This window comes from Mesoplodon mirus, assembly GCF_964341445.2.
Source record: "Mesoplodon mirus genome assembly, chromosome: 4".
In the NCBI taxonomy this organism is placed as follows: Eukaryota; Metazoa; Chordata; class Mammalia; order Artiodactyla; family Ziphiidae; genus Mesoplodon; species Mesoplodon mirus.
In genome coordinates, this window is record NC_138979.1 from 142244856 (window position 1) to 142267598 (window position 22743).

The window sequence follows — 22743 nt, forward strand, 5'->3', positions numbered from 1 at the left end:
TTGTGAACCTCTCTTCCCTACAACCTAAAATTTTCAGCTCCCAGTACTCCCTCTGGTTTTATTATCCTCATGCATGATCTCCTTGTATACAGTTCTTCTTTCTCAGGGCTTCTTCTTCAAGGTTTGTGGCTTTTCTGCCCTAGGGTCTCTCCTTTTTTAATGGCTCAACTCATTTGACTGTAGTCCTTTTTTTCCCCAGTTTTTTGCAAGGCTATCTCTTGTGCTGTGCTTTACTTGGCTGTTACAGCTAGGCACATAAGGGCAGGTTGAGAGAAATCACATCCATGCTGCCTCGCCTAATTTGGCTTCTGAATTTTCTGGTTTATGGCTGTGTTCCAGTTTTGTTAATGATCTGTTATTGATCTGTTAGATCAACAGATCTAAGATGGCATTGTGTCCACACTGAATTATAGAAGATTAAGAAAATGTAAGAATGGGAATTCTATTTGCACAGAAGTGGGAAGAACTAAAGGGAGACATTCTCTTGTCAGTCTATTAATAGAAAAGTTTATGAAAGATTGTAGGGAGTAGAATTTTATAGATTCTGTAGTTCTTTTTGTTAACTTATTAATTTCAGAGACATATTATGTTAAAGTATGAGTAATATCCAGTGGTGAGTAGACTCTGACACTCCCTATTGTAGTTAGATGTACAAAGTCTGTACACAAGTCTTGTATGCAGCTCTGAATTGCTGGAACTCTGATTCTTTTTACAAAGCAAACACACTGGGTAGGTTTCTATGTTCTGTAAGTTGAGTTTTTTTTAATGTTTATCCTTCCATTGTTCTTTTTTTAGTGTAAGTAAACCCATATATATAGATATTCTCTCCTGTGAGATAAACAGTAACATACTATATATACCTCCCTCCACCTTGCTTTTTTCATTTAACAATATATTCTGAAGATTGTTCCATGATAGTACATGCAGATATTTTGATATGGCTCAACTCTTTTTTAAGAGTTACAGTACTTCATTATAAAGTATTCCAGAATGGCCATCATCAAAAACTCTACAAACAGTAAATGCTGGAGAGGGTGTGGAGAAAAGGGAACCCTCTTTCACTGTTGGTGGGAATGTAAATTGATACAGCCGCTATGGAGAACAGTACGGAGGTTCCTTAAAAAACTAAAAATAGAACTACCATACGATGCAGCAATCCAACTACTGGGCATATACCCTGAGAAAACCACAATTCAAAAAGAGTCATGTACCAAAAAACTAAAAATAGAACTACCATACAACGCAGCAATCCCACTACTGGGCATATACCCTGAGAAAACCACAATTCAAAAAGAGTCATGTACCAAAATGTTCATTGCAGCACTATTTACAGTAGCCAGGACATGGAAGCAACTTAAGTGTCCATCGACAGACGAATGGATAAAGAAGATGTGGCACATATATACAATGGAATATTACTCAGCCATAAAGAGAAATGAAATTGAGTTATTTGTAGTGAGGTGGATGGACCTAGAGGCTGTCATACAGAGTGAAGTAAGTCAGAAAGAGAAAAACAAATACCGTATGCTAACACATATATACGGAATCTAAAAAAAAAAAATGGTTCTGAAGAACCTAGGAGCAGGACAGGAATAAAGACGCAGACATAGAGAATGGACTTGAGGACACAGGGCGGGGGAAGGGTAAGCTGGGACGAAGTGAGAGAGTGGCATGGACATACATACACTACCAAATGTAAAATAGATAGCTAGTGGGAAGCAGCCGCATAGCACAGGGAGATCAGCTCAGTGCTTTGTGACCACCTAGAGGGGTGGGATAGGGAGAGTGTGAGGGAGATGCAGAGGGAGGAGATATGGGGATATATGTATATGTATAGCTGATTCACTTTGTTATAAAGCAGAAACTAACACACCATTGTAAAGCAGTTATTCTCCAATAAAGATGTTAAAAAAAAGTACTCCATATTTTATTCATTTAATCCCTTATTGATAGATATTTGGGTGGGTTCCAGCATTTTGATATAACTAGTGCTTAAACATAGATCTTTTCACATTTTTTTGCATTTTTGCCGGTAATACAATAATATCAAGAAATCATTTTCTGGGTTCCTTTTTTTTTCTTTTTCTACTTTTTTTTATATGCCTTTTATATTTTTTCCTGTCCTATCTACTTCCAACTTTTTTTCCTTGCCTCATGTTTTGTGGTTCTTTAGTGACATAGAGGAAAGTATGTGTGATTTTAATATATATTTATACATATACATATATATATAAAATTTGTATTAATAGAGTGTTCCTCTTCAGCTATTCAGTAGTTAGTTAATCAAGAAAAATAGCTAACTGAATTTTCTATTCTTGAATTAATACCTGATGTTGGGCATTACTTAAAAATTTGAAATCAAATTCTGTTCCAATTACCTATGTGAAATTCCTGCCAATTAAAATTTTTGCTTAACAATGATTAGAAATTGCTCTATGTTGCTGCTACTGTACATGTTCAGAATCTGAGACTCTGTACATACTACTGAATAATGAGAAGAAAAGTGAAAAGCTCAATTTTTCATGTCCTGTAGAGCAGCGGTCCCCAACCTTTTTGGCACCAGGGACCTGTTTCATGGAAGAAGATTTTTCCACGGGGCAGGGTTGGGGGGATGGCTCAGGCGGTAACGCGAGCAATGGGGAGCCGCAGATGAAGCTTCTGTCTCGCCTGCTGCTCATTTCCGGCTGTGCGGCCTGGTTCCTAATGGGCTACGGCGGACCGCTGCCGGTCTGCGGCCCGGGGTTGGGGACCCCTGCTGTAGAGCATCTGCTTGTGTTTGTGTATCTCCTTCCAACTCATACTCTTGATCACCTTTTAAAAAATACATAATGTATCAATAAAAATTCCTATTTGCAAACAACAGAAATGACTCCAAGGGCATTGAGTAGCTTACAGAATTGCCAGTAGGTTTGGAGAGCCAGAATCAGAGACCAAGGCTGTTCAGCCAGAAACAGTGACCAAAACCATGGGATGCCCTTTTGCTCTGGTAAGTATGCCATGGTCACTGAGCACTAGATGTTACAGCTCGCACTGCCAGCAGTATGAGACGTTGGATGCTGCTGCCCTTGAACTTAATATTGCTACAACTGCAATGAGCAAGGGAAAAAATCATATAGGTGGCACATAGTAAGTCCTATGTAAGTGTTAGGTAAATAGGCAAAACTACATAAGATAATTTGAATGTCTACTTATAACTTACATATCCACTTAATCAGGTTTACTTAAATTGTAATATATTTTATTATGCTGAAAGCAAACAAACGAATGAGGGCATCACTATTAAACCCTCCATGTTTTGGCATCTCCACTCTTTCCTTAGGATATTTTGCATATTACATGGGACATTAACTGTGTGACAAGAGTGTATCAGTGTTGTCAATGAGTATGTTAAAGTTAGTAAGGCTCAATTTCTTTTTAATATTTTTCCTGCTCCACTGATCATCTTCTGGACCACATGGGTTGTATGCATCCACTTTTAGAGACAGCTCTATTACTTCTTGTAGTTAGGATTATATACACTATTAAGAGTGGTAGGTTCAATAGTGAACTGTATTTCAGTTTTTTAAATTTATGTGGGAAGAGTCTTGAAGTCATCAAAAAAATCTTTATAACTTCCAAGAATAAATATAAAATAATATAAATTAGAGTTTACTGACAGCGCTTCAAAATTGTGTAGACACTGAAGTTTGTATATCTTTTGTTTTAGAGACCATTTCCTTCATTTATAGGCACATACCCTTTAATGAGTTCCTTTAACTGCCATCAGCCTGGCCAGCATCCAAAAGGAAACTTTTGTTACTGGCTATGTATAATTGTAGTAGAAATAGCATTAGGTAATTTTCTTCTCTTTGTCTCGTTTGTTTTCCACAGCTGGCATAACTTTGACAACAGATTGCCTTGAAGATAGCCTCCTTACTTGCTACTGGGGGTGCAGTGTTCAAAAATTATATGAAGCTCTGCAGAAGCACTTTTACTGCTTCCGAATAAACACTCCTCAAGCATTAGAAGATGCTCTGTATAGTGAATATCTCTATCAAGAGCAGTATTTGTATCCTTTTATCTGATATATCCATTAGCACATGAAAATTTTAGACATTAGACTTTTTATGGATAAAATAGTGTTGCTAAGTTATTATACCCTTTGGTATATTGTTGTATTTTTGCTTATAGTGGCAATTTCTCTTTACATCTTCAAAAAGAATTAAAAAGGACAGCAAAGAAGAAATATATTGCCAGTTACCAAAAGATACTAAAATTGAAGACTTTGGTACAGTGCCCAGATCTCGCTATCCATTGGTAGCGCTGTTGACCCTAGCTGATGAAGATAACCGAGAAATTTATGACATTGTAAGTAATTTTAAAATTCTGGAAACATTAACTTTTAAGTGATTTGGATGATGGCTCTTAATTATTTGGTGAAATAGAAAAGTTTATTTTAATTTCTAAGGATATACATTTGGCCTGGACACATTTTTTTTGGAAAATGAATACATGGGAAGTACACTTGTATGCGTTTTATATGTGTAATGCTCCTTCAGAGCATGACTTGTTTTTTTCCATATGGATTGCAAGAATATGATTTTATTTAGAAAATGAAAGATAGAGTTGAATTACATTAATTTCATCATCCTATATTCTGTCATTTTTGCCACATAGAAAAAGGTCTGTTAGGAAGCATATTTATTCCTAGCATTTTTAGCACTGAATAAATAAGCATTGTAATGATCTGAAGGGCTTGGTTTTAAGACAGTATCTCTTTTCTTTGCATGCTTGCAGTCATCTTGTTTCCATCATAGCCCCTGCTGCACCTACATCTTATATGTGTTTGGTCCCTATATTTTCAGTAATTATTGTAATCTCCTTTTCTCATTATGTGCTAATTATTTCTTTAGTCTGGTAGTTTATCCCAATTAGGAAGATAAAAGCATGTTAGAGGTCTAAAAGGTCCTGAACCTGACATTCCTATAAGTATGGTAGAAGCTTGTACGTGAAATAAACTTTTGGTGAAATCCTATCATGATAAGAATGGCTTTATACACAATTTACTACTTTTCTGAAGTGCATGAAATAGATATGTTGATGAATAAAGACATGGTAACATTTTTATGACACTTTGTAATATACAAAGTACATTCGCTACCATTAACATATTTATTCCTTCCAACAACTTTGTGTGTTAGGGCATCTGTCTTATAGACACTGAAAGAGACTAAAGAAAACTCCCAGGCATTCAGGAAATAAGAGATGGAACCTCGATTCTGAGCCTTTGTAGTCCTGTGACAGTATGCTTTGTTTTTAACAGGAGTATCTCACCAAAACCAGCACACATTGAGCTTTGGAAGGTGCACACCCTAATTGGGAGATCTAGACCCTGCTCAATAAGTTATGCCTCTGTAGTTTTTTGGGGAGTGGGGTTAATTTTATCAAATTGAAGTTCCATTGAGCTGAAGTCAGTTTGTTTTTTCCAAATAAAAGTCATACTAACAGCAGTGTATTTCCAGAACCTAACAGAGTGCCTGAAACACAATAGGTGCCCAGTAAATTTGATAAGTGAAAAAAAAAGTCATACCAAGTAATGTTAGTGAGACACATAGAGCCTCACAGCCAACCTCCTGAATAGTCCATAGGAGAGCTCTTCTGGTTGTCGCCCCTCTCCCTCCCTTTGGCCCTCCCACTCTTTTCAACTGAAGATAAATAAGACCTATTAAGTTGGTGTTTGATATGTCCAGGCTTAACGTCCTTCACTCTGCCTACCTGGGCAAGATATGCCTTCTCTCACCACTGTGTCCCCCATCTCTTCTAAGCTCCCCTACTTCTTTGCTTTCATTCGAAACAGAAAGGGTCAGATCTGTCATCTTCCTCTCAGCTTCCCCTGTGGTTCCTTTCCCTCTCGCTGCTGGTGCTCTTTGTCAACTTGAGTACTCAGACTCTTCCTTATTTTCTAACTTTCCTCCTCAGTCTAAACAGAGAAGGAGTGAGAGAGAGAGAGAGAGAGAGAGAGAGAGAGAGAGAGTGTGTGTGTGTGTGTGTGTGTTTGGTGTTGGGAGGTGTAAAATACATATAACATAAAGTTGACCATTTTAACCACTTTTCAGTGTACAGTTCAGTGGCATTCTAAACAGGGAAAGATTTGCTCTCAGGTCCCTGATGCAACTGGAATGAAGTCTACTGGCCCAGCTATGGTTGGGGGAGGCTTATTCCCACAGGGCAGACAAAGTACCTGGCTCTCAGGTCCTTGGTATACACCTCCCTGCCTGGGTCCTTCTCTGTATCTTCTGTTCTTATCAGTAGGTTCCCTTCATTTTTTTCCTGTTAATCCTTGCTTCTCGCTCTCTTATCTCTCAGGTGGGGCCTAACACTGGCACTAAAGCATATTAGTATATTTTGTATGAATGTTCTCTGTTCTTAATTTTAAAAGCAAATTGGGCATTTGGTTTTTCAGTATTTTATCTAGGGTCAGAAGTTCTAAATCTAAAGAAATTTTTTTAACTCTCTCACTCCTGTTGTAACAGTAATCAATTACATTCAGATTGTGTAGTTAGGAACCAGTTTGTTATTTTAGGTAGATAAGGAAAGTAGGGATTGTCACTGCAAGACCTTGACTTAAATTTTTTTTTCATTTTTACTAAATTATACTAGTTTATTTTCTGTACTACTCAAATGATACATGTTTGTGGCAGGAAATAGAAGTAGAAAATCTAGATAAGCCAAAAGGGAAAAGAGGAAAATCACCTGTATTCTATCATCCAAAGACAACCACTGTGAATATTTGTATCTTTCTAGACCTTTATGTATGTAATTTTGAAACAAAAATGGGATCAAATTGTCCATACTATTTTGGGATCTGCTTTCATTTAATAGCATGTTTTAAACATCTTTTCCATATCGAATGTAAATCTACAACTATATATATATATTCATAACTAGCATGATAGTAGCTTCAGAGGCTTTTAATGTTAAATTAAATGGCAGGATTGTTAGTAGTAGGTGATAACATTACTATCTTTTACCAACCTGTCGTTTTGATTTAGTATTAAAAGCCTCTGAAGTCACTGCCAAATTAATAAATCCTTATAAGGCTGTAAAGGATATTGTATGTTTACAACCATAATAGGGTTGGTGTTTTTTTTTAACTTTCTTTATGGACTTGCAAATATAAAAAAGTAGAAGAACATCCATATACCCTTTACCCTGATCTCCTATTGTTAATTGTTAACATTTGCACTATTTGCCCACATATATATTAAGGGTGTATGTGTATATATATATTTTTTAATGAATTGAGAATAAGTTGTATACATGATGATTCTTTACACCCAAATACTTCAGTGTGTTTTCCTAATAATAGGGATATTCTCTTGTATAACTACAATATGGTTATCTACTTTATAAATCTAACATTGGTATAATTTTTTATCTAATGTATTATAATATATATTCCAATTTGTCAGTCTGTCTAACAGTATTCTTTACAACATGTTTTCCCCTCCAGTACAGATTCTAGTCTAGAGTCAGATGTTGTATTTGTCATGTATCTTTAACCTCCTTTAATATGAAACATTTCCATAGCCTTTCTTTTGTCTTTTATGACATTAACATTTTTGAAGAATAGAGTCACATGCACACACTGTTTTTGTAAAATAGAACATTTCTCATTTTGTCTGATGTTTCATCATGATTAGATTGGAGTTGAGCATCCTCAGCCAGTATACCACGCAGGTGATGATGTGTGCGTTTCAGGGCATCACCTGTAGAAGAATGGGAGGTTCTTTTCCCTCATTGGTGATGTAAATTTTGATCTCTCAGTCAAGGTGTTATCCAATTTTCCACTGTTTCCTTTTTTTCCCTCCCTTGCAAGTAATAAGCAGTGTGTGGGGAGGCACTTTAAGACCATACAAATATCCTATTCTTTAGTAAAACTTCCCCCTGGATTTAATATCCATTTATGATTCTTACCAGATTTCATCTTTACCATGATGGTTGCAAAATGATTATTTTCCAACTCCAGCCCTCCAGTCAGCCCTCAGCATTCTATTACAAGCAAGAGTCCTCCGATTTACCTCTTTGTTTATCTATTTGTTATCCTCATGGCCTCATGAATTCCTTTGTCCCCCAGTGGTTTATAATTCATTACTGAATATGATTATTTTGGTCCTCAAACTGCCCTTTCCTTATTTCCTGCCCCAAACTGAGGATTTATAGTCAAAAACTGTCCATAAATTACTCAGATTAGTTCTCTCAAAAGTCAAAAAACTATATAAAGTGGTATACTCAGATGTTGCTTTCATCCCTTACCCCCATTCTCATACACCCCAATTCTTGTACAGATAATCAAGTTCATTGTTTTCTGGTTTATCCTTCCTATGTTTCTTATTGTAATGATAAGAAAATACAGATATATTTCTGTTTCTTCTTATTTTTCCTTCTTTCTTACACAAAAGGTAGCACCCTATATATACTATACATGTTCTTGCTTTTTTCACTTACAGCTGCCTAGCACTTTATTGTGTGTAGGGTATCCATGTATGACAGTTATTCAGCCAATCTCCTGTGGTTGGACATTCAGGTAGTTTCCAGTATTCTGCAATAACAGATAATCTTGCAGTGAATAACCTGTGTGTCCGTATTTTAACATTGTTGAGGTTATGTGGTTGAAGGCTAAGTAAATACATTTCTTTCTGCTACATACTGCCAAATTCCCCTCCATTGGAATTGTACCTTTGGAGTTGTATATATATATATTTTTTAACACATTTCCACCAGCAGTATATGACAGTGATGATTTCTCCATAGAGTGTACTGACAAGCTTTTCAATTTTTGTTAACCTGATGAGAAAGAAATTATATCTCAGTCAAGTTTTAATTTGCATTTATCATATTGTGAGTGAAACTGAACATCTTTTAATATGGCTAAGGACCATGTTTTTATCTTTTTGTATATTATCTGTTCATGTCTTTTGCCCGTTTCTCTATAGGATTTTTATTCACTTTTTCTTCAATTTTTAAAAGTTCTTTATAAATTAGAGATATTAACCCCTAGTCTGTGATATACATTGTAAATATATATTTCAGCTTGTCATATGTCTTTTGACTTTACTTATAGTGCTTTTTGTCATGCAAATTTTATATTTTTATGTAGTTAGGTTTGTCAAATTTTTCTGCCTCTGGGTTTGGGTCATAGTTCGAAAGTCTTTTTCTACACTGAAACTAAAAAGAGATTCACATGTTTTTCCTAGTACTTGTATAGTTTTATTTTTCACAATTAGATCTCTTATGCTTTTGGAGTTTATTCTTATGTATAGAATGAGGAATGCATCCAATTTTATATTTTTCCAAACAGCTATCCAGTTGCCCCAATACTTTTTATTATTAAGAAGGCTCTCTTTATTTAGTGATTTGAGATGCTACCTTTGTCATATTTGTATATATACTTATGTCTGTTTCTGGACTGTTTATTCTGTTCCATCCATCTGTCTATTCATGTGCCAGTACCACACTGTTTTAATTTTAGAGGCTTTGTAGTATGCTTTAATATCTGACTGAGCTTAGTCCCTCTCATAGCTTTCTTTTCAATATTTCCCTAGCTATTCTTTTTTTTTTATTTATTTATTCATTTTTGGCTGCGTTGGGTCTTTGTTGCTGCACATGGGCTTTCTCTAGTTGAAACGAGCAGGGGCTAGTCTTCGTTGCGGTGCATGGGCTTTTCATTGCGGTGGGGTCTCTTGTTGTGGAGCACAGTCTCTAGGCGCGTGGGCTGCAGTAGTTGTGGTGTGCGGGCTCAGTAGTTGTGGCTCATGGGCTCTAGAGTGCAGGCTCAGTAGTTGTGGCACACGGGCTTAGCTGCTCTGTGGCATGTGGGATCTTCTTGGACCAGGGCTCAAACCCGTGTCCCCTGCATTAGCAGGAGGATTCTTAACCACTGCGCCACCAGGGAAGCCCCTTTCTTAGCTGTTCTTATGTTTTATTTTTCCATATGAAAATTTTAGTCAACTTATACAGCTGTATAAAAACTAATTGCTATTTTTGCTGAGATGACATTGAATTTGTAAATTTGAGTATAAATAAAATAATTCTGGCAAAAATATGTAACTGGGTCCTCTTTTGTGACTGATTTAAGGAATTTATTGTAAGTTTTCTAATTTATCAACCTCTTATTTTTATTTGAGAAGTATTTTTCACATATCTGTGAAATAATGTAAGGAGGTATGTACTGACTGGTGTTCAATTTTTATCTTAGATTTCCATGGTGTCAGTAATTCATATTCCTGATAAGACTTATAAACTCTCCTGTAGAATATTATATCAGTATTTACTCCTGGCTCAAGGTCAATTTCATGATCTTAAGGTAAGTTGTACCCTCTAGTCTTTATCCTCTGTCTTTTTTGTTTGCAGAGTTTCAAAGAATGACTGTCTATAAAGAGATAATATTTTTCAGTTATCATAGAAGTTAGCTATTATTTGTTACTGGATTTGCTAGCTCATAAATTTTTAGCACGTCTTATGACCCCCGGATTTGAAGCATAATTGTCATTTGTAATATCATTACATTTGTTTCTTTGATTTTCAGCAACTTTTCATGTCGGCAAATAATAATTCCACTCCCTCCAGCAGTTCCTCTCCAGAGGAAAAAAACACAGACCGAAGTTTGCTGGAAAAGGCTGGACTATCTGAAAGTGAAATGGAGCCTCCAGAAGAGAATAGCAAGGACTGCGTGGTTTGCCAGAATGGGACTGTGAACTGGGTGCTCTTGCCATGTAGACACACATGCTTGTGTGATGGCTGTGTTAAGTATTTTCAGCAGTGCCCAATGTGCAGGCAATTTGTTCGGGAATCTTTTGCACTTTGCAGTCAAAAAGAGCAAGGTAAAGACAAACTGAAAAGTCTCTGAGGATGTTGTTACAACTGAGAAGTACACTTCCCACTGAAGATGCAGTGTTCTTGTGTTCTTGGAATTAATCATAACATGGAATCTACAGTGTTAACCGTCAGTGAAAATTCTATTTTAACTTCATATTTGTACAATACATGGATGGTGAAAATTAATTATTCCTTGCTGTTCAGTATGGCAAATACTGGAATCCCATTCTGGAGCAATGCATAAAAATTCATTCAACCTCTTGAGAAGAATGTAAACATTTGGGCTTTTATCAGCTAGAGGATTTCACATAATGTTGATTAGAAAAATTCTGAAAAGCAATCCATCTAAAATTCGAGGAAGTAAATGTCTTAAGATTTCTGAATGTTTTTCCTTTGACAAAACCTAGAATGCAGTTGGGTAAAACTGAAATCCTTCTTAAAATAATTGTATGTTCTCTGGTTTACAAAAGAGTTGGAAAGGGCTTCTAACTTTAAATCCTTTCCTGAAATAACCATTTTTATAAATATCTAGCTGTTCGGTTTCTAATTTTCCTTATAATTCTAGTCACATAAACACAAGTCTTAATTTTTAAATATAGCTTCTTAAATCATAAATGCAAGAAACAATTCTTGACTGTTCTCAGTGTATCATAGACTTAAATGATACTCATTTATAGGAAGCAGATATATAAAACATGGATAATAAAATTTATTGGATAATTAAATATATTGTCCAATATGATTATAGTAGCTGGATGTGACCTACCAGGGAAGATCTGTGAGGCTCTCAATGCCTTACCTTAGAGTTCCTCCTGCACACAAACCCATCCAAAACTGAAGGGGTTTAGAGCCAGAAAAATCACTAAAAGAAACAAGTGACTCTTTTTTTCTAGGGTGTTTTTTATTCTAAGTAAACCTCATGTCCTTCTGAATAGTAAATCACTTTGTTCATCCCTTGTTACATCCTCTTAAGAGTTGAGTAACCTGATAGTCAAAAAAGCCCCATTCCCCACTTTTCCCAAGATGACTAAGAAGAAAAAAGTAAATCAGAGCTTCCTGTTTCTTCAGTGGAAATTACCTTTAACTCACTAAGAAATTAGATCATGGCAAATAAACTGTGACATGCAGGGAGATTTCCAAGCCTCATTTGTCCTGTTTGTATTAAGAATAATGCCTTATCTTCGTATCAGTGTGTTTATGTACTATTATTTCATTCCCATCAAATATAGCACTCTCAAAAAGACATTACCTATTCTCCATTTTATAAACCAAAGCAAATTTCATCTATGTTCAATAGCTATGTAATAAATACCTTCTAGGGGCCAGATACCTTTTGGGAGTCTGGGCTACAAAGAATCAGACAAGGCTCCTGACCTCAAAGTATTTGTCCCTAACAGAAGCACTGATGGCTTATTAGAAGCACATCCCTATCTTAGTAATTCCTAAGGCCCTGTTCTCTTTCTATCCCTGGAAGCAGGGCGGTCAAAAGCTACAGTCCCTGCTGCAGTTGGCTAGCTGTAGAGCAGTTCATCTGGGAAATTCACTTTGTAGGTCAGTTGGAATACTCAGGGATCATTTTGCCCATCCTATCCATCCTGCTTCCCTTTACAGATCTGTTTGTACCTAAACTGTCCTAGATAACATGGTTGCTTTCTCATCTGAGATACCTTCCACCTGCAATCTTATTCCATTTTTCATAACTTTTTTTATTGTAGTGAAATATACATAACATAAAATTTACCATTTTAACCATTCTTAAGAATGCAATTTGGTGGCATTAAGTACTTTCACATTGTTATGTGACCACCACCAGTATCCGTCTTCAGAATTTTTTCTTAATGTCGAAACCAGCTCTAGGGGAGGAACTTAAAAACTGTTGCTTAAGGACACAACACAAATCATCTCATCACATCACAGATAATCGTGAATTATCTCCCACTGGGACTATTGTATTTTTTAAGCCATCTCATTAACTGTGGAATGAAATTTTGTCTTGGCTTGTGGGAATTTGTAGCATCAATATAGGTAATCTGGGGTTTAGGAAGGGTCAGTGGAGATGATTTCAGCCTCTTCTACTCAATCCTGCCTCAGATGGCCCTTATTCCACTGGATAATTCCCTAACTCCATTACCTAGATTTTGAACACTGAATTCCCCTCTCTTTTCATATCTCCCTATATTATATTTCTCCTGAATCGTTTCTCTCTTGTCATCATGACCTCTAGTTTCTGGGTCCCTGAGTCTATTCTAATAGTTCATGAACTTGCTCCTGGGTTGCTGGCTCAACTGTTTCAAATGTGTTACCATGTTGGCTTGCTTTCTTGACCTCTCCACTCTACCTGCCCCAGCAACCCACACACTTGGCTTACCTCAACTATGTTTCTTTCCTGCTGTTACCACAGAAGGTCAAGCGGTCTAACCAATTTTTTATGGAGTCCACCATGAAGCCTCTCTGCTTAGTTGCTTCCAGGTCTTCACTGCTGCTCAACAATCCTTTTATTGTTTTCCTAATGGAGCCCCTACCGAACTCCCAATAGCTATTTCTCTTCCACTCTTATCAACTTTTGTACCCCACCACTGCTGTCTCACTTTCAGAAAAGAACCTTCAAAAGGTAGGTGAAGATGATAGACCCCCAAAGTCATATATCTTGGGTTTTTTCCCAGCTCTACTACTTGTCCCTTGGACAAATTATTTAACCTCACTCACTCTGATCAGTTTCCTCATCTAGAAAAATAGTGATAATAGAACCTAACTATAGGCTGTTGAGTTTTATTCCAGTTAATATATGTGAAGTGCTTAGACCTGGGCCTAGCATATAGTAAGCTCTATGTGTGACAGGTATTACCATTACTGCTTTGTTTAGATGTTCAAAGCCAGTAGACATTCTTTTCTCTCTTCCTCAAAAGAGGAGGTATATTATATATGTTGATACTTCTGAGGTCAACGCTGCTTGTGTTATTGATCTCTGTTTGCTCCCTGAATTCATTTAAATATTCATTCAGTAATTGAAAAATTACCGAGTGCCAAAGACATTACACGTTGTGTGGGCATGAGAATACGGCAGTAAAAAAAAATAGGCAAAAACCCGTGCCTTCATAGGCCTTACATTCTAGTAGGGAGAGAGACAAATTAGTAAGCAATATCATATATCACGTGGAGATTAAGTGCTATGGAGAAAATCAAAGCTGGGATGAATGAGTCGGGAATGTGAAGGATGGAAGTGAGGATTCTATTTCAAATACGATGGTCAAGGAAGGCCTCACCAGGATAATAGAGACCTGTAGAAGGCCAGGAAGTGAGCTATGTATATCTAGACAAAGACACCTTAACCACTGCAAGGCTGAGAGGTGCAACTTACTGAGATGGAAACAATTGGGAAAAGGTAGGTTTGGAGGAAAAGAGCAATTTTGTTCTTGTTCCATTTTGGATGCCAGTTGGAAATCCAAGTAGGGATCTCAAATAAGCAGGTGAATATAGTACTCTGAAGTTCAGGGGAAAGATCTGGCTGATAGATTTCATCTTTTCTTGATGCCATGTCATCAGCATGGCATCTAAAGCCATGAGTCTGCATGAGATCACCGACGACGTGAGCACAGGAATAGAAGTGGTCCATGGACTGAGGGGATACTCCAGCATTCAGGGAGATTGGGAGGAACAAGTACACTGAGAAGTAGATGGTGAGGTAGGAGGAAAACCAGAAGCGTGGGCTTTACAAACCATCCCAAAATGGAGTTGTATGAAGCCATCACCATTTTATTATACTCACAGATTGTGTAGTCAGGTATTGGGACACGATATGGCAGGGATGGGCCTGTCTGGGACCTTAATTGGGAAGACCCAAATGACTAAAGTGACTCAAAGTCCAGAGGACTAAAATCATCTGAAGACTCTTCATTTACGTATTTGGTGCCTGGGCTGTGATGACTTGAAAGCCGGGCCAAGCTAGGACAACTTGTGGCCTCTCCATGTGGCTTGGACTTTGTCATAGCCAGGTGGCCTCAGGATAGTCATTTCTTAAATGGGGGCTCAGGATTCCAAGAGTAAGTGTTTTTAGTGAACAAGGCAAAAGCTGCATGGCCTTTTTTGTTTTTGCCATTTTTTTCTTTTTAACAGCTTAATAGAAATATAGTTTAAATACCATATCAATACAATTGCCCCATTCAAGGGTTTAATGTACTCACAAAGCTTTCCAACCACCCCTACAGTCAATTTTAGAACATTTTGATTACCCACACAAAAAACCCTGTGTGCATTAGCCATTGCCCCCAATCCCTGCCATGTTTCCCCAACCCTACGCAACCACCGATTTACTTTCTTTATAGTATAGATTTGCCTGTCCTGGACATTACATGGAATGGAATCACATGTAGAATCTCAAATGGAATCACACACAATATGTGGCCTTTTGTGACTGGCCACAGAACATTACTTAGCATAATGTTTTTAAGGTTCATCCATGTTATAGCATAAATCAGTATTTTATTTCTTTTTATTGCCAAATAATATTCCATTGCATAGATATACCACACTGTTTATCCATTCATCAGTTTATGGACATTCAGATTTTTTTCAGTCTTTGGCTATTACGAAAAATGCTGCTGTGAACATTGGCTACAAGTTTTCACATGGACACATGTTTTCATTAATCTTGGGTATATACCTACAAGTGGAAATGCTGGTTCATATCAAAATTCTACAATGAACATTTTGAGGAACTTCCCAAATGTTTTCAAAGCAGCTGTACCATTTTACATTCTTACCAGCAATGTATAGTGTTCCAGTTTTCCCACATCCTCACAAACACTTGTTATTATGTTTTTTATTATTGCCATCCTAGTGGGTATGAAGTGGTATCAAAATTTTTTAACTGGGTAAAAAATACATAAAATTTACCATCCTATCCTAACCCTTTAAAAACGTATAGTTTAGTAGCATTAAGTACATCACATTGTCGAACAATAGATCTCCAGAGTTTTTCATCTTGCAAAACTGAAACTCTACTCTCATTAAGTAACAACTCCCTATTTCCCCCTCACCCCAGTCCCTGACAACTACATTCTACAGTGTAACTGTGGTTTTAATTTGCACTTGCCTAATGGCTAATGATGTTGAGCATCTTTTCATGTGCTTATTAGCCATTTGTATATTTATTCAGATCTTTGACCCATTTTAAAATTGTGTTGACTTTTTGTTATTGATTTGTGTTTGTATTCTAGATACAAAGCCTTTAGCAGATATATGATTTACAAATATTTGCTCCCATTCTGCGGGCTGTCTTTTCACTTTCTTGGTGGTGCCTTTGAAGCATAAAAGTTTTTAATATTGACGAAGTCCAACTTACCTATTTTTTCTTCGGTTACTGCACTTTTATTGTCATGCGTAAGAAGGTTTTGCCTAACTCAAGGTCACAAAGATTTACTCATGTTTTTTCTGAGGGTTTTATCATTTAGGTCTATAGTCAGTCAAATGTTGTATATGGTGTGAAGAAGGGGGTTCAACTTCATTCTTTTACATGTGGAAATGCTCAACAAAATATTAGCAAACCAAATTCAACAATACATTAAAAGAATCATACACCGTGATCAAGTGGAATTTTTCCAGGGTTGCAAGGATGGTTCAACAGATGCACATCTATCAATGTGCTGCACCATATTAACAAAACAAAGGATAAAATTCATACAATCAAATCTTAAAGGTACTGAAGAACTGCTGCAGTAATTTAAATATACTTTAAATTTAAATATAAAATTTAAATATAAATTTAAATATAAAAGCAATATAATCAGATATGCATTTTGGAAATGTCAGTATTGGAGGTGCTTTGAATGTAGCAGTCTACAAAGTGGAATGTGGGGAAAATATTGGAACTCATGTTTATTTTTATCTGCATGAGAAATCACATTTTACTAATCTTGGATTAGCTGGAGAACATGCCTATCACTTATAAATAAATATATAAGTTTGGAAGATGGTCTGTTGTTTGAAATGTGGGGAAGACTAAATGTGGAAAAATCAGGATCAAGACACTATTACAGTAATCCAGCTGAGAAACAATAAGGACCAAAGGACTTCATCAAATTGGATCATGGAGAGAGAGGAGGAGTCCAGGATAGCTCTTAGGCTTCTGGCTTGGGTAAAGTGAGTCAGGAAAACTGGTAAGACTCTGTTTTATTCATCTTTGTACCCCCGGAACACCATCCATTCATTCAACAAATACTTAGAAGGTCTTATATGGATCAGCTGCTGTGCTTGGTGCTAGAGGTAGAGGATGAACAAGGCATGTGAGATCTTTGCGCTTGTGGAACTCACTTGGATGACTGGAGGAGACTAGCAATAAATAGTAAATTAAAAAAATAAGATGATACTGCTTATGCTGCATACTCTGAAGAAAAAAAGCAAGTTAGCAGGTAACTAGATAGGACGGTGTCTGTGGAGGTCTCTCTGAAGAGCCTACAATTGAGCTGAGCCCTGAGGGTTGAGGGAAAAGGCCTTGTCAAAAGCCTGGGCACAGGGATACCTTCAAGATGGCGGAGGAGTAAGACACGGAGATCACCTTCCTCCCCACGAATATATCAGAAATACATCTACATGTGGAACAACTCCTACAGAACACACTGAACACTGGCAGAAGACCTCAGACTTCCCAAAAGGCAAGAAACTCCCCACGTACCTGGGTAGGACGAAAGAAAAAAGAAAAAACAGAGACAAAAGAATAGTGACGGGACCTGCACCAGTGGGAGGGAGCTGTGAAGGAGGAAAGGTTTCCACACAGTAAGAAGCCCCTTCGTGGGCGGAGACTGTGGGTGGCGGAGGGTGGAAGCTTCGGGGTCATGGAGGAGAGAGCGCAGCAACGGGTGTGGAGGGCAAAGCGGAGAGATTCCCGCACAGAGGATCGGTGCTGACCAGCACTCACCAGCCCGAGAGGCTTGTCTACTCACCCGCTGGGGCGGGCGGGGGCTGGGAGCTGAGGCTCGGGATTCGGAGGTCAGATCCCAGAGAGAGGACTGGGGTTGGCTGCGTGAACGCAGCCTGAAGGGGGCTAGTGCGCCACAGCTAGCTGGGGGGTAGTCTGGGAAAAAGTCTGGACCTGCCTAAGAGGCCAGAGACTGTTGTTTTAGGGTGCGCGAGGAGAAGGGATTAAAAGCACTGCCTAAACAAGCTCCAGAGACCTGCGTGAGCCGTGGCTATCAGCACGGACCCCAGAGACGGGCATGAAACGCTAAGGCTGCTGCTGCAGCCACCAAGAAGCCTGTGTGCAAGCACAGGTCACTCTCCACAGCACCCCTCCCGGGAGCCTGTGCAGCCTGCCACTGCCAGGGTCCCGTGATCCAGGGACAACTTCCCCGGGAGAACACACGGCGCGCCTCAGGCTGGTGTAATGTCACGCTGACCTCTGCTGCTGCAGGCTTGCCCTGCATTCCGTACCCCTCCCTCCCCCCACCCCGGGCCTGACTGAGCCAGAGCCCCCAAATCAGCTGCTCCTTTAACCCTGTCCTGTCTGGGCGGGGAACAGACGCCCTCAGGCGACCTACATGCAGAGGCGGGACCAAATCCAAAGCTGAACCCCAGGAGCTGTGCGAACAAAGAAGAGAAAGGGAAATTTCTCCCAGCAGCCCCAGGAGCAGCAGATTAAATCTCCACAATCAACATGATGTACCCTGCATCTGTGGAATACCTGAATAGACAACGAATCATCCCAAAATTGAGGCGGTGGACATTGGGAGCAACTGTAGACTTGGGGTTTGCTTTCTGCATCTAATTTGTTACTGGCTTTATGTTTATCTTAGTTTAGTATTTTGAGTTTATTATCATTGGTAGATTTTTTTATTGATTTGATTGCTCTCTTCCTCCTTTTTTTTATATATATAGATAAATATATTTTTTTCCTTTTTGTGAGTGTGTATGTTTATGCTTCTTTTTGTGATTTTGTCTGCATAACTTTGCTTTTAGCATTTGTCGTAGGGTTCTGTCTGTCCGTTTTTTGTGTGTTTGTTTTAGTACAGTTTTTAGCACCTGTTATCATTGGTGGATTTGTTTTTTGGTTTGTTTGCTAGCTTTTTTCTTTCGTTCTTTCTTTTATCTTTTTTTAATTACTTTTTAATTTTTAATATTTATAATAATTATTTTTGTAATAACTTTTATTTTATTTTATTTATTTCTTTATTTCTTTCTTTTTTTCTCCCTTTTCTTCTAAGTTGTGTGGATTACCGGGTCTTGGTGCTCGGCCAGGTGTCAGCCTGTGCCTCTGAGGTGAGAGAGCTGAGTTCAGGATATTGGTCCACCAGAGACGTCCCGGCTCCATCTAATATCAAATTGAAAAAGCTCTCCCAGAGATCTCCATCTCAAAACAAAGATCCAGCTCCACTCAACGACCAGCAAGCTACAGTGCTGAGCACCCTATGCCAAACAACTAGCAAGACAGGAACACAACCCCACCCATTAGCAGAGAGGCTGCCTGATATCGTAATAAGGTCACAGACACCCCAAAACACACCACCAGACACGGTCCTGCCCACCAGAAAGACAAGATCCAGCCTCATCCACCAGAACACAGGCACCAGTCCCCTCCACCAGGAAGCCTATACAACCCACTGAACCAACCTTAGCCACTGGGGTCAGACACCAAAAACAATGGGAACTATGAACCTGTAGCCTGCAAAAAGTAGACCCCAAACACAGTAAGTGAAGCAAAATGAGAAGACAGAGAAACACACAGCAGATGAAGGAGCAATGTAAAAACCCAGCAGACCAAACAAATGAAGAGGAAATAGGCAGTCTACCTGAAAAGGAATTCAGAGTAATGATAGTAAAGATGATCCAAAACTTGGAAATAGAATGGAGAAAATACAAGAAACGTTTAACAAGGACCTAGAAGAACTAAAGACCCACTTCAGACCTACGGACACATACAGACTGAAAGTGAGGGGATGGAAAAAGATATTCCATGCAAATGGAAACCAAAAGAAAGCTGGAGTAGCAATTCTCATATCAGACAAAATAGACTTTAAAATAAAGACTATTACAAGAGGCAAAGAAGGACACTACATAATGATCAAGGGATCAATCCAAGAAGAAGATACAAGAATTGTAAATATTTATGCACCCAACATAGGAGAACCTCAATACATAAGGCAAATGCTAACAGCCATAAAAGGGGAAATCGACAGTAACACAATCAGAGTAGGGGACTTTAACACCCCACTTTCACCAATGGACAGATCATCCAAAATGAATATAAGGACAAATGCTTTAAATGTTACATTAAATAAGATGGACTTAACTGATATTTATAGCACATTCCATCCAAAAACAACAGAATACACTTTCTTCTCAAGTGCTCATGGAACATTCTCCAGGATAGATCATATCTTGGGTCACAAATCAAGCCTTGGTAAATTTAAGAAAATTGAAATCATATCAAGTATCTTTTCTGACCACAATGCTATGAGACTAGATATCAATTACAGGAAAGAATCTGTAAAAAATACAAAAACATGGAGCATAAACAATACACTACTTAATAACCAAGAGATCACTGAAGAAGTCAAAGAGGAAATCAAAAAATACCTAGAAAGAAATGACACTGAAAACACAATGACCCAAAACCTATGGGATGCAGCAAAAGCAGTTCTAAGAGGGAAGTTTATAGAAATACAATCCTACCTCAAGAAACAAGAAACATCTCAAATAAACAACCTCACCTTACACCTAAAGCAGTCAGAGATAGAAGAACAAAAAAACTCTCTAAGTTAGCAGGAGGAAAGAAATCATAAAGATCAGATCAGAAATAAATGAAAAAGAAATGAAGGAAATGATAGCAAAGATCAATAAAACTAAAAGCTTGTTCTTTGATAAGATAAACAAAATTGATAAACCATTAGCCAGACTCATCCAGAAAAAAAAAGGAGAAGACTCAAATCAACAGAATTAGAAATGAAAAAGGAGAAGTAACAATGGACACTGCAGAAATACAAAGGATCATGAGAGATTACTACAAGCAACTATATGCCAATAAAATGGACAACTTGGAAGAAATGGAAAAATTCTTAGAAAAGCACAACCTTCTGGGACTGAACCAGAAAGAAATAGAAAATATAAACAGACCAATCACAAGCACTGAAATTGAGACTATGATTAAAAATCTTCCAACAAACAAAAAACTAGGACCAGATGACTTCACAGGCGAATTATACCAAACATTTAGAGAAGAGCTAACACCTATCCTTCTCAAAATCTTCCAAAATATAGCAGAGGGAGGAACACTCCCAAACTCATTCTACGAGGCCACCATCACCCTGATACCAAAACCAGACAAAGATGTCACAAAGAAAGAAAGCTACGGGCCAATATCACTGATGGACATAGATGCAAAAATCCCTAACAAAATAGTAGCAAACAGAATCCAACAGCACATTAAAAGGATCATACACCATGATCAAGTGAGGTTTATCCCAGGAATGCAAGGATTCTTCAATATACGCAAGTCAATCAATGTGATAAACCACATTAACAAATTGAAGGAGAAAAACCATATGATCATCTCAACAGATGAAGAAAACGCTTTTGACAAAATTCAACACCCATTTATGATAAAAACCCTCCAGAAAGTAGGCATAGAGGGAACTTACCTCAACATAATAAAGGCCATTTATGACAAACCCACAGCCAACATCATTCTCAATGGTGAAAAGAAGAAACCTTTTCCTCTAAGATCAGGAACAAGACAAGGTTGCCCACTCTCACCACTATTATTCAATATAGTTTTGGAAGTTTTAGCCACAGCAATCAGAGAACAAAAAGAAATAAAAGGAATGCTAATCAGAAAAGAAGAAGTAAAGCTGTCACTGTTTGCAGATGACATGATACTATACATAGAGAATCCTAAAGATGCTACCAGAAAACTACTAGAGCTAATCAATGAATCTGGTAAAGTTGCAGGATACAAAATGAATGCACAGAAGTCTCTTGCATTCCTACACACTAATGATGAAAAATCTGAAAGAGAAATTGAGGAAACACTCCTTAAACACCACTGCAACTAAAAGAATAAATACCTAGGAATAAACCTACCTAGGGAGACAAAAGACCTGTATGCAGAAAACTATAGACACTGATGAAAGAAATTAAAGACAATACAAAGAGATGGAGAGATATACCATGTTCTTGGATTGGAAGAATCAACATTGTGAAAAAGAGTATACTACCCAAAGCAATCTACAGATTCAATGCAATCTGTATCAAACTACCAATGGCATTTCTCACAGAACTAGAATAAAAAATTTCACAATTTGTATGGAAACACAAAAGACCCCGAATAGCCAAAGCAATCTTGTGAAAGAAAAATGGAGCTGGAGGAATCAGGCTCCCTGACTTCAGACTATATGACAAAGCTGCAGTAATCAAGACAGTATGATACTGGCACAAAAACAGAAATATAGATAAATGAAACAGGATAGAAAGCCCAGGGATAAACCCACACACATATGGTCACCTTATTTTTGATAAAGGTGGCAAGAATATACAATGGAGCAAAGACAGTCTCTTCAATAAGTGGTGCTGGGTAAACTGGACAGCTACATGTAAAGGAATGAAATTAGAACACTTCCTAACACTGTACACAATAATAAACTCAAAATAGATTAAAGACCTAAATGTAAGGCCAGACACTATAAAACTCTTAGAGGAAAACATAGGCAGAACACTTTATGATGTAAGTCACAGCAAGATCCTTTTTGACCCATCTCCTAGAGAAATGGAAATAAAAACAAAAATAAACAAGTGGGACCTAATGAAACTGAAAAGCTTTTGCACAGCAAAGAAAACATAACTAAGACGAAAAGACAACCTCAGAATGGAAGAAAATATTTACAGATGAAGCAACTGACA

General features: G+C 37.7%; 1 protein-coding gene across 1 annotated transcript in view; it reads left to right on the plus strand.

Annotated features, from left to right (window-relative positions):
• Positions 1-11582, plus strand: part of CGRRF1 (cell growth regulator with ring finger domain 1) — a 29882-nt gene extending 18300 nt beyond the window's left edge. The window contains exons 3-6 of the mRNA XM_082619285.1: positions 3871-4048; positions 4200-4347; positions 10238-10345; positions 10568-11582. Of these exons, the coding sequence (XP_082475411.1) occupies positions 3871-4048; positions 4200-4347; positions 10238-10345; positions 10568-10888 (755 nt within the window). The 3' untranslated portion in view covers positions 10889-11582. The remainder of the gene's footprint in view (positions 1-3870; positions 4049-4199; positions 4348-10237; positions 10346-10567) is intronic.
• The last annotated feature ends 11161 nt before the right edge of the window (positions 11583-22743 follow it).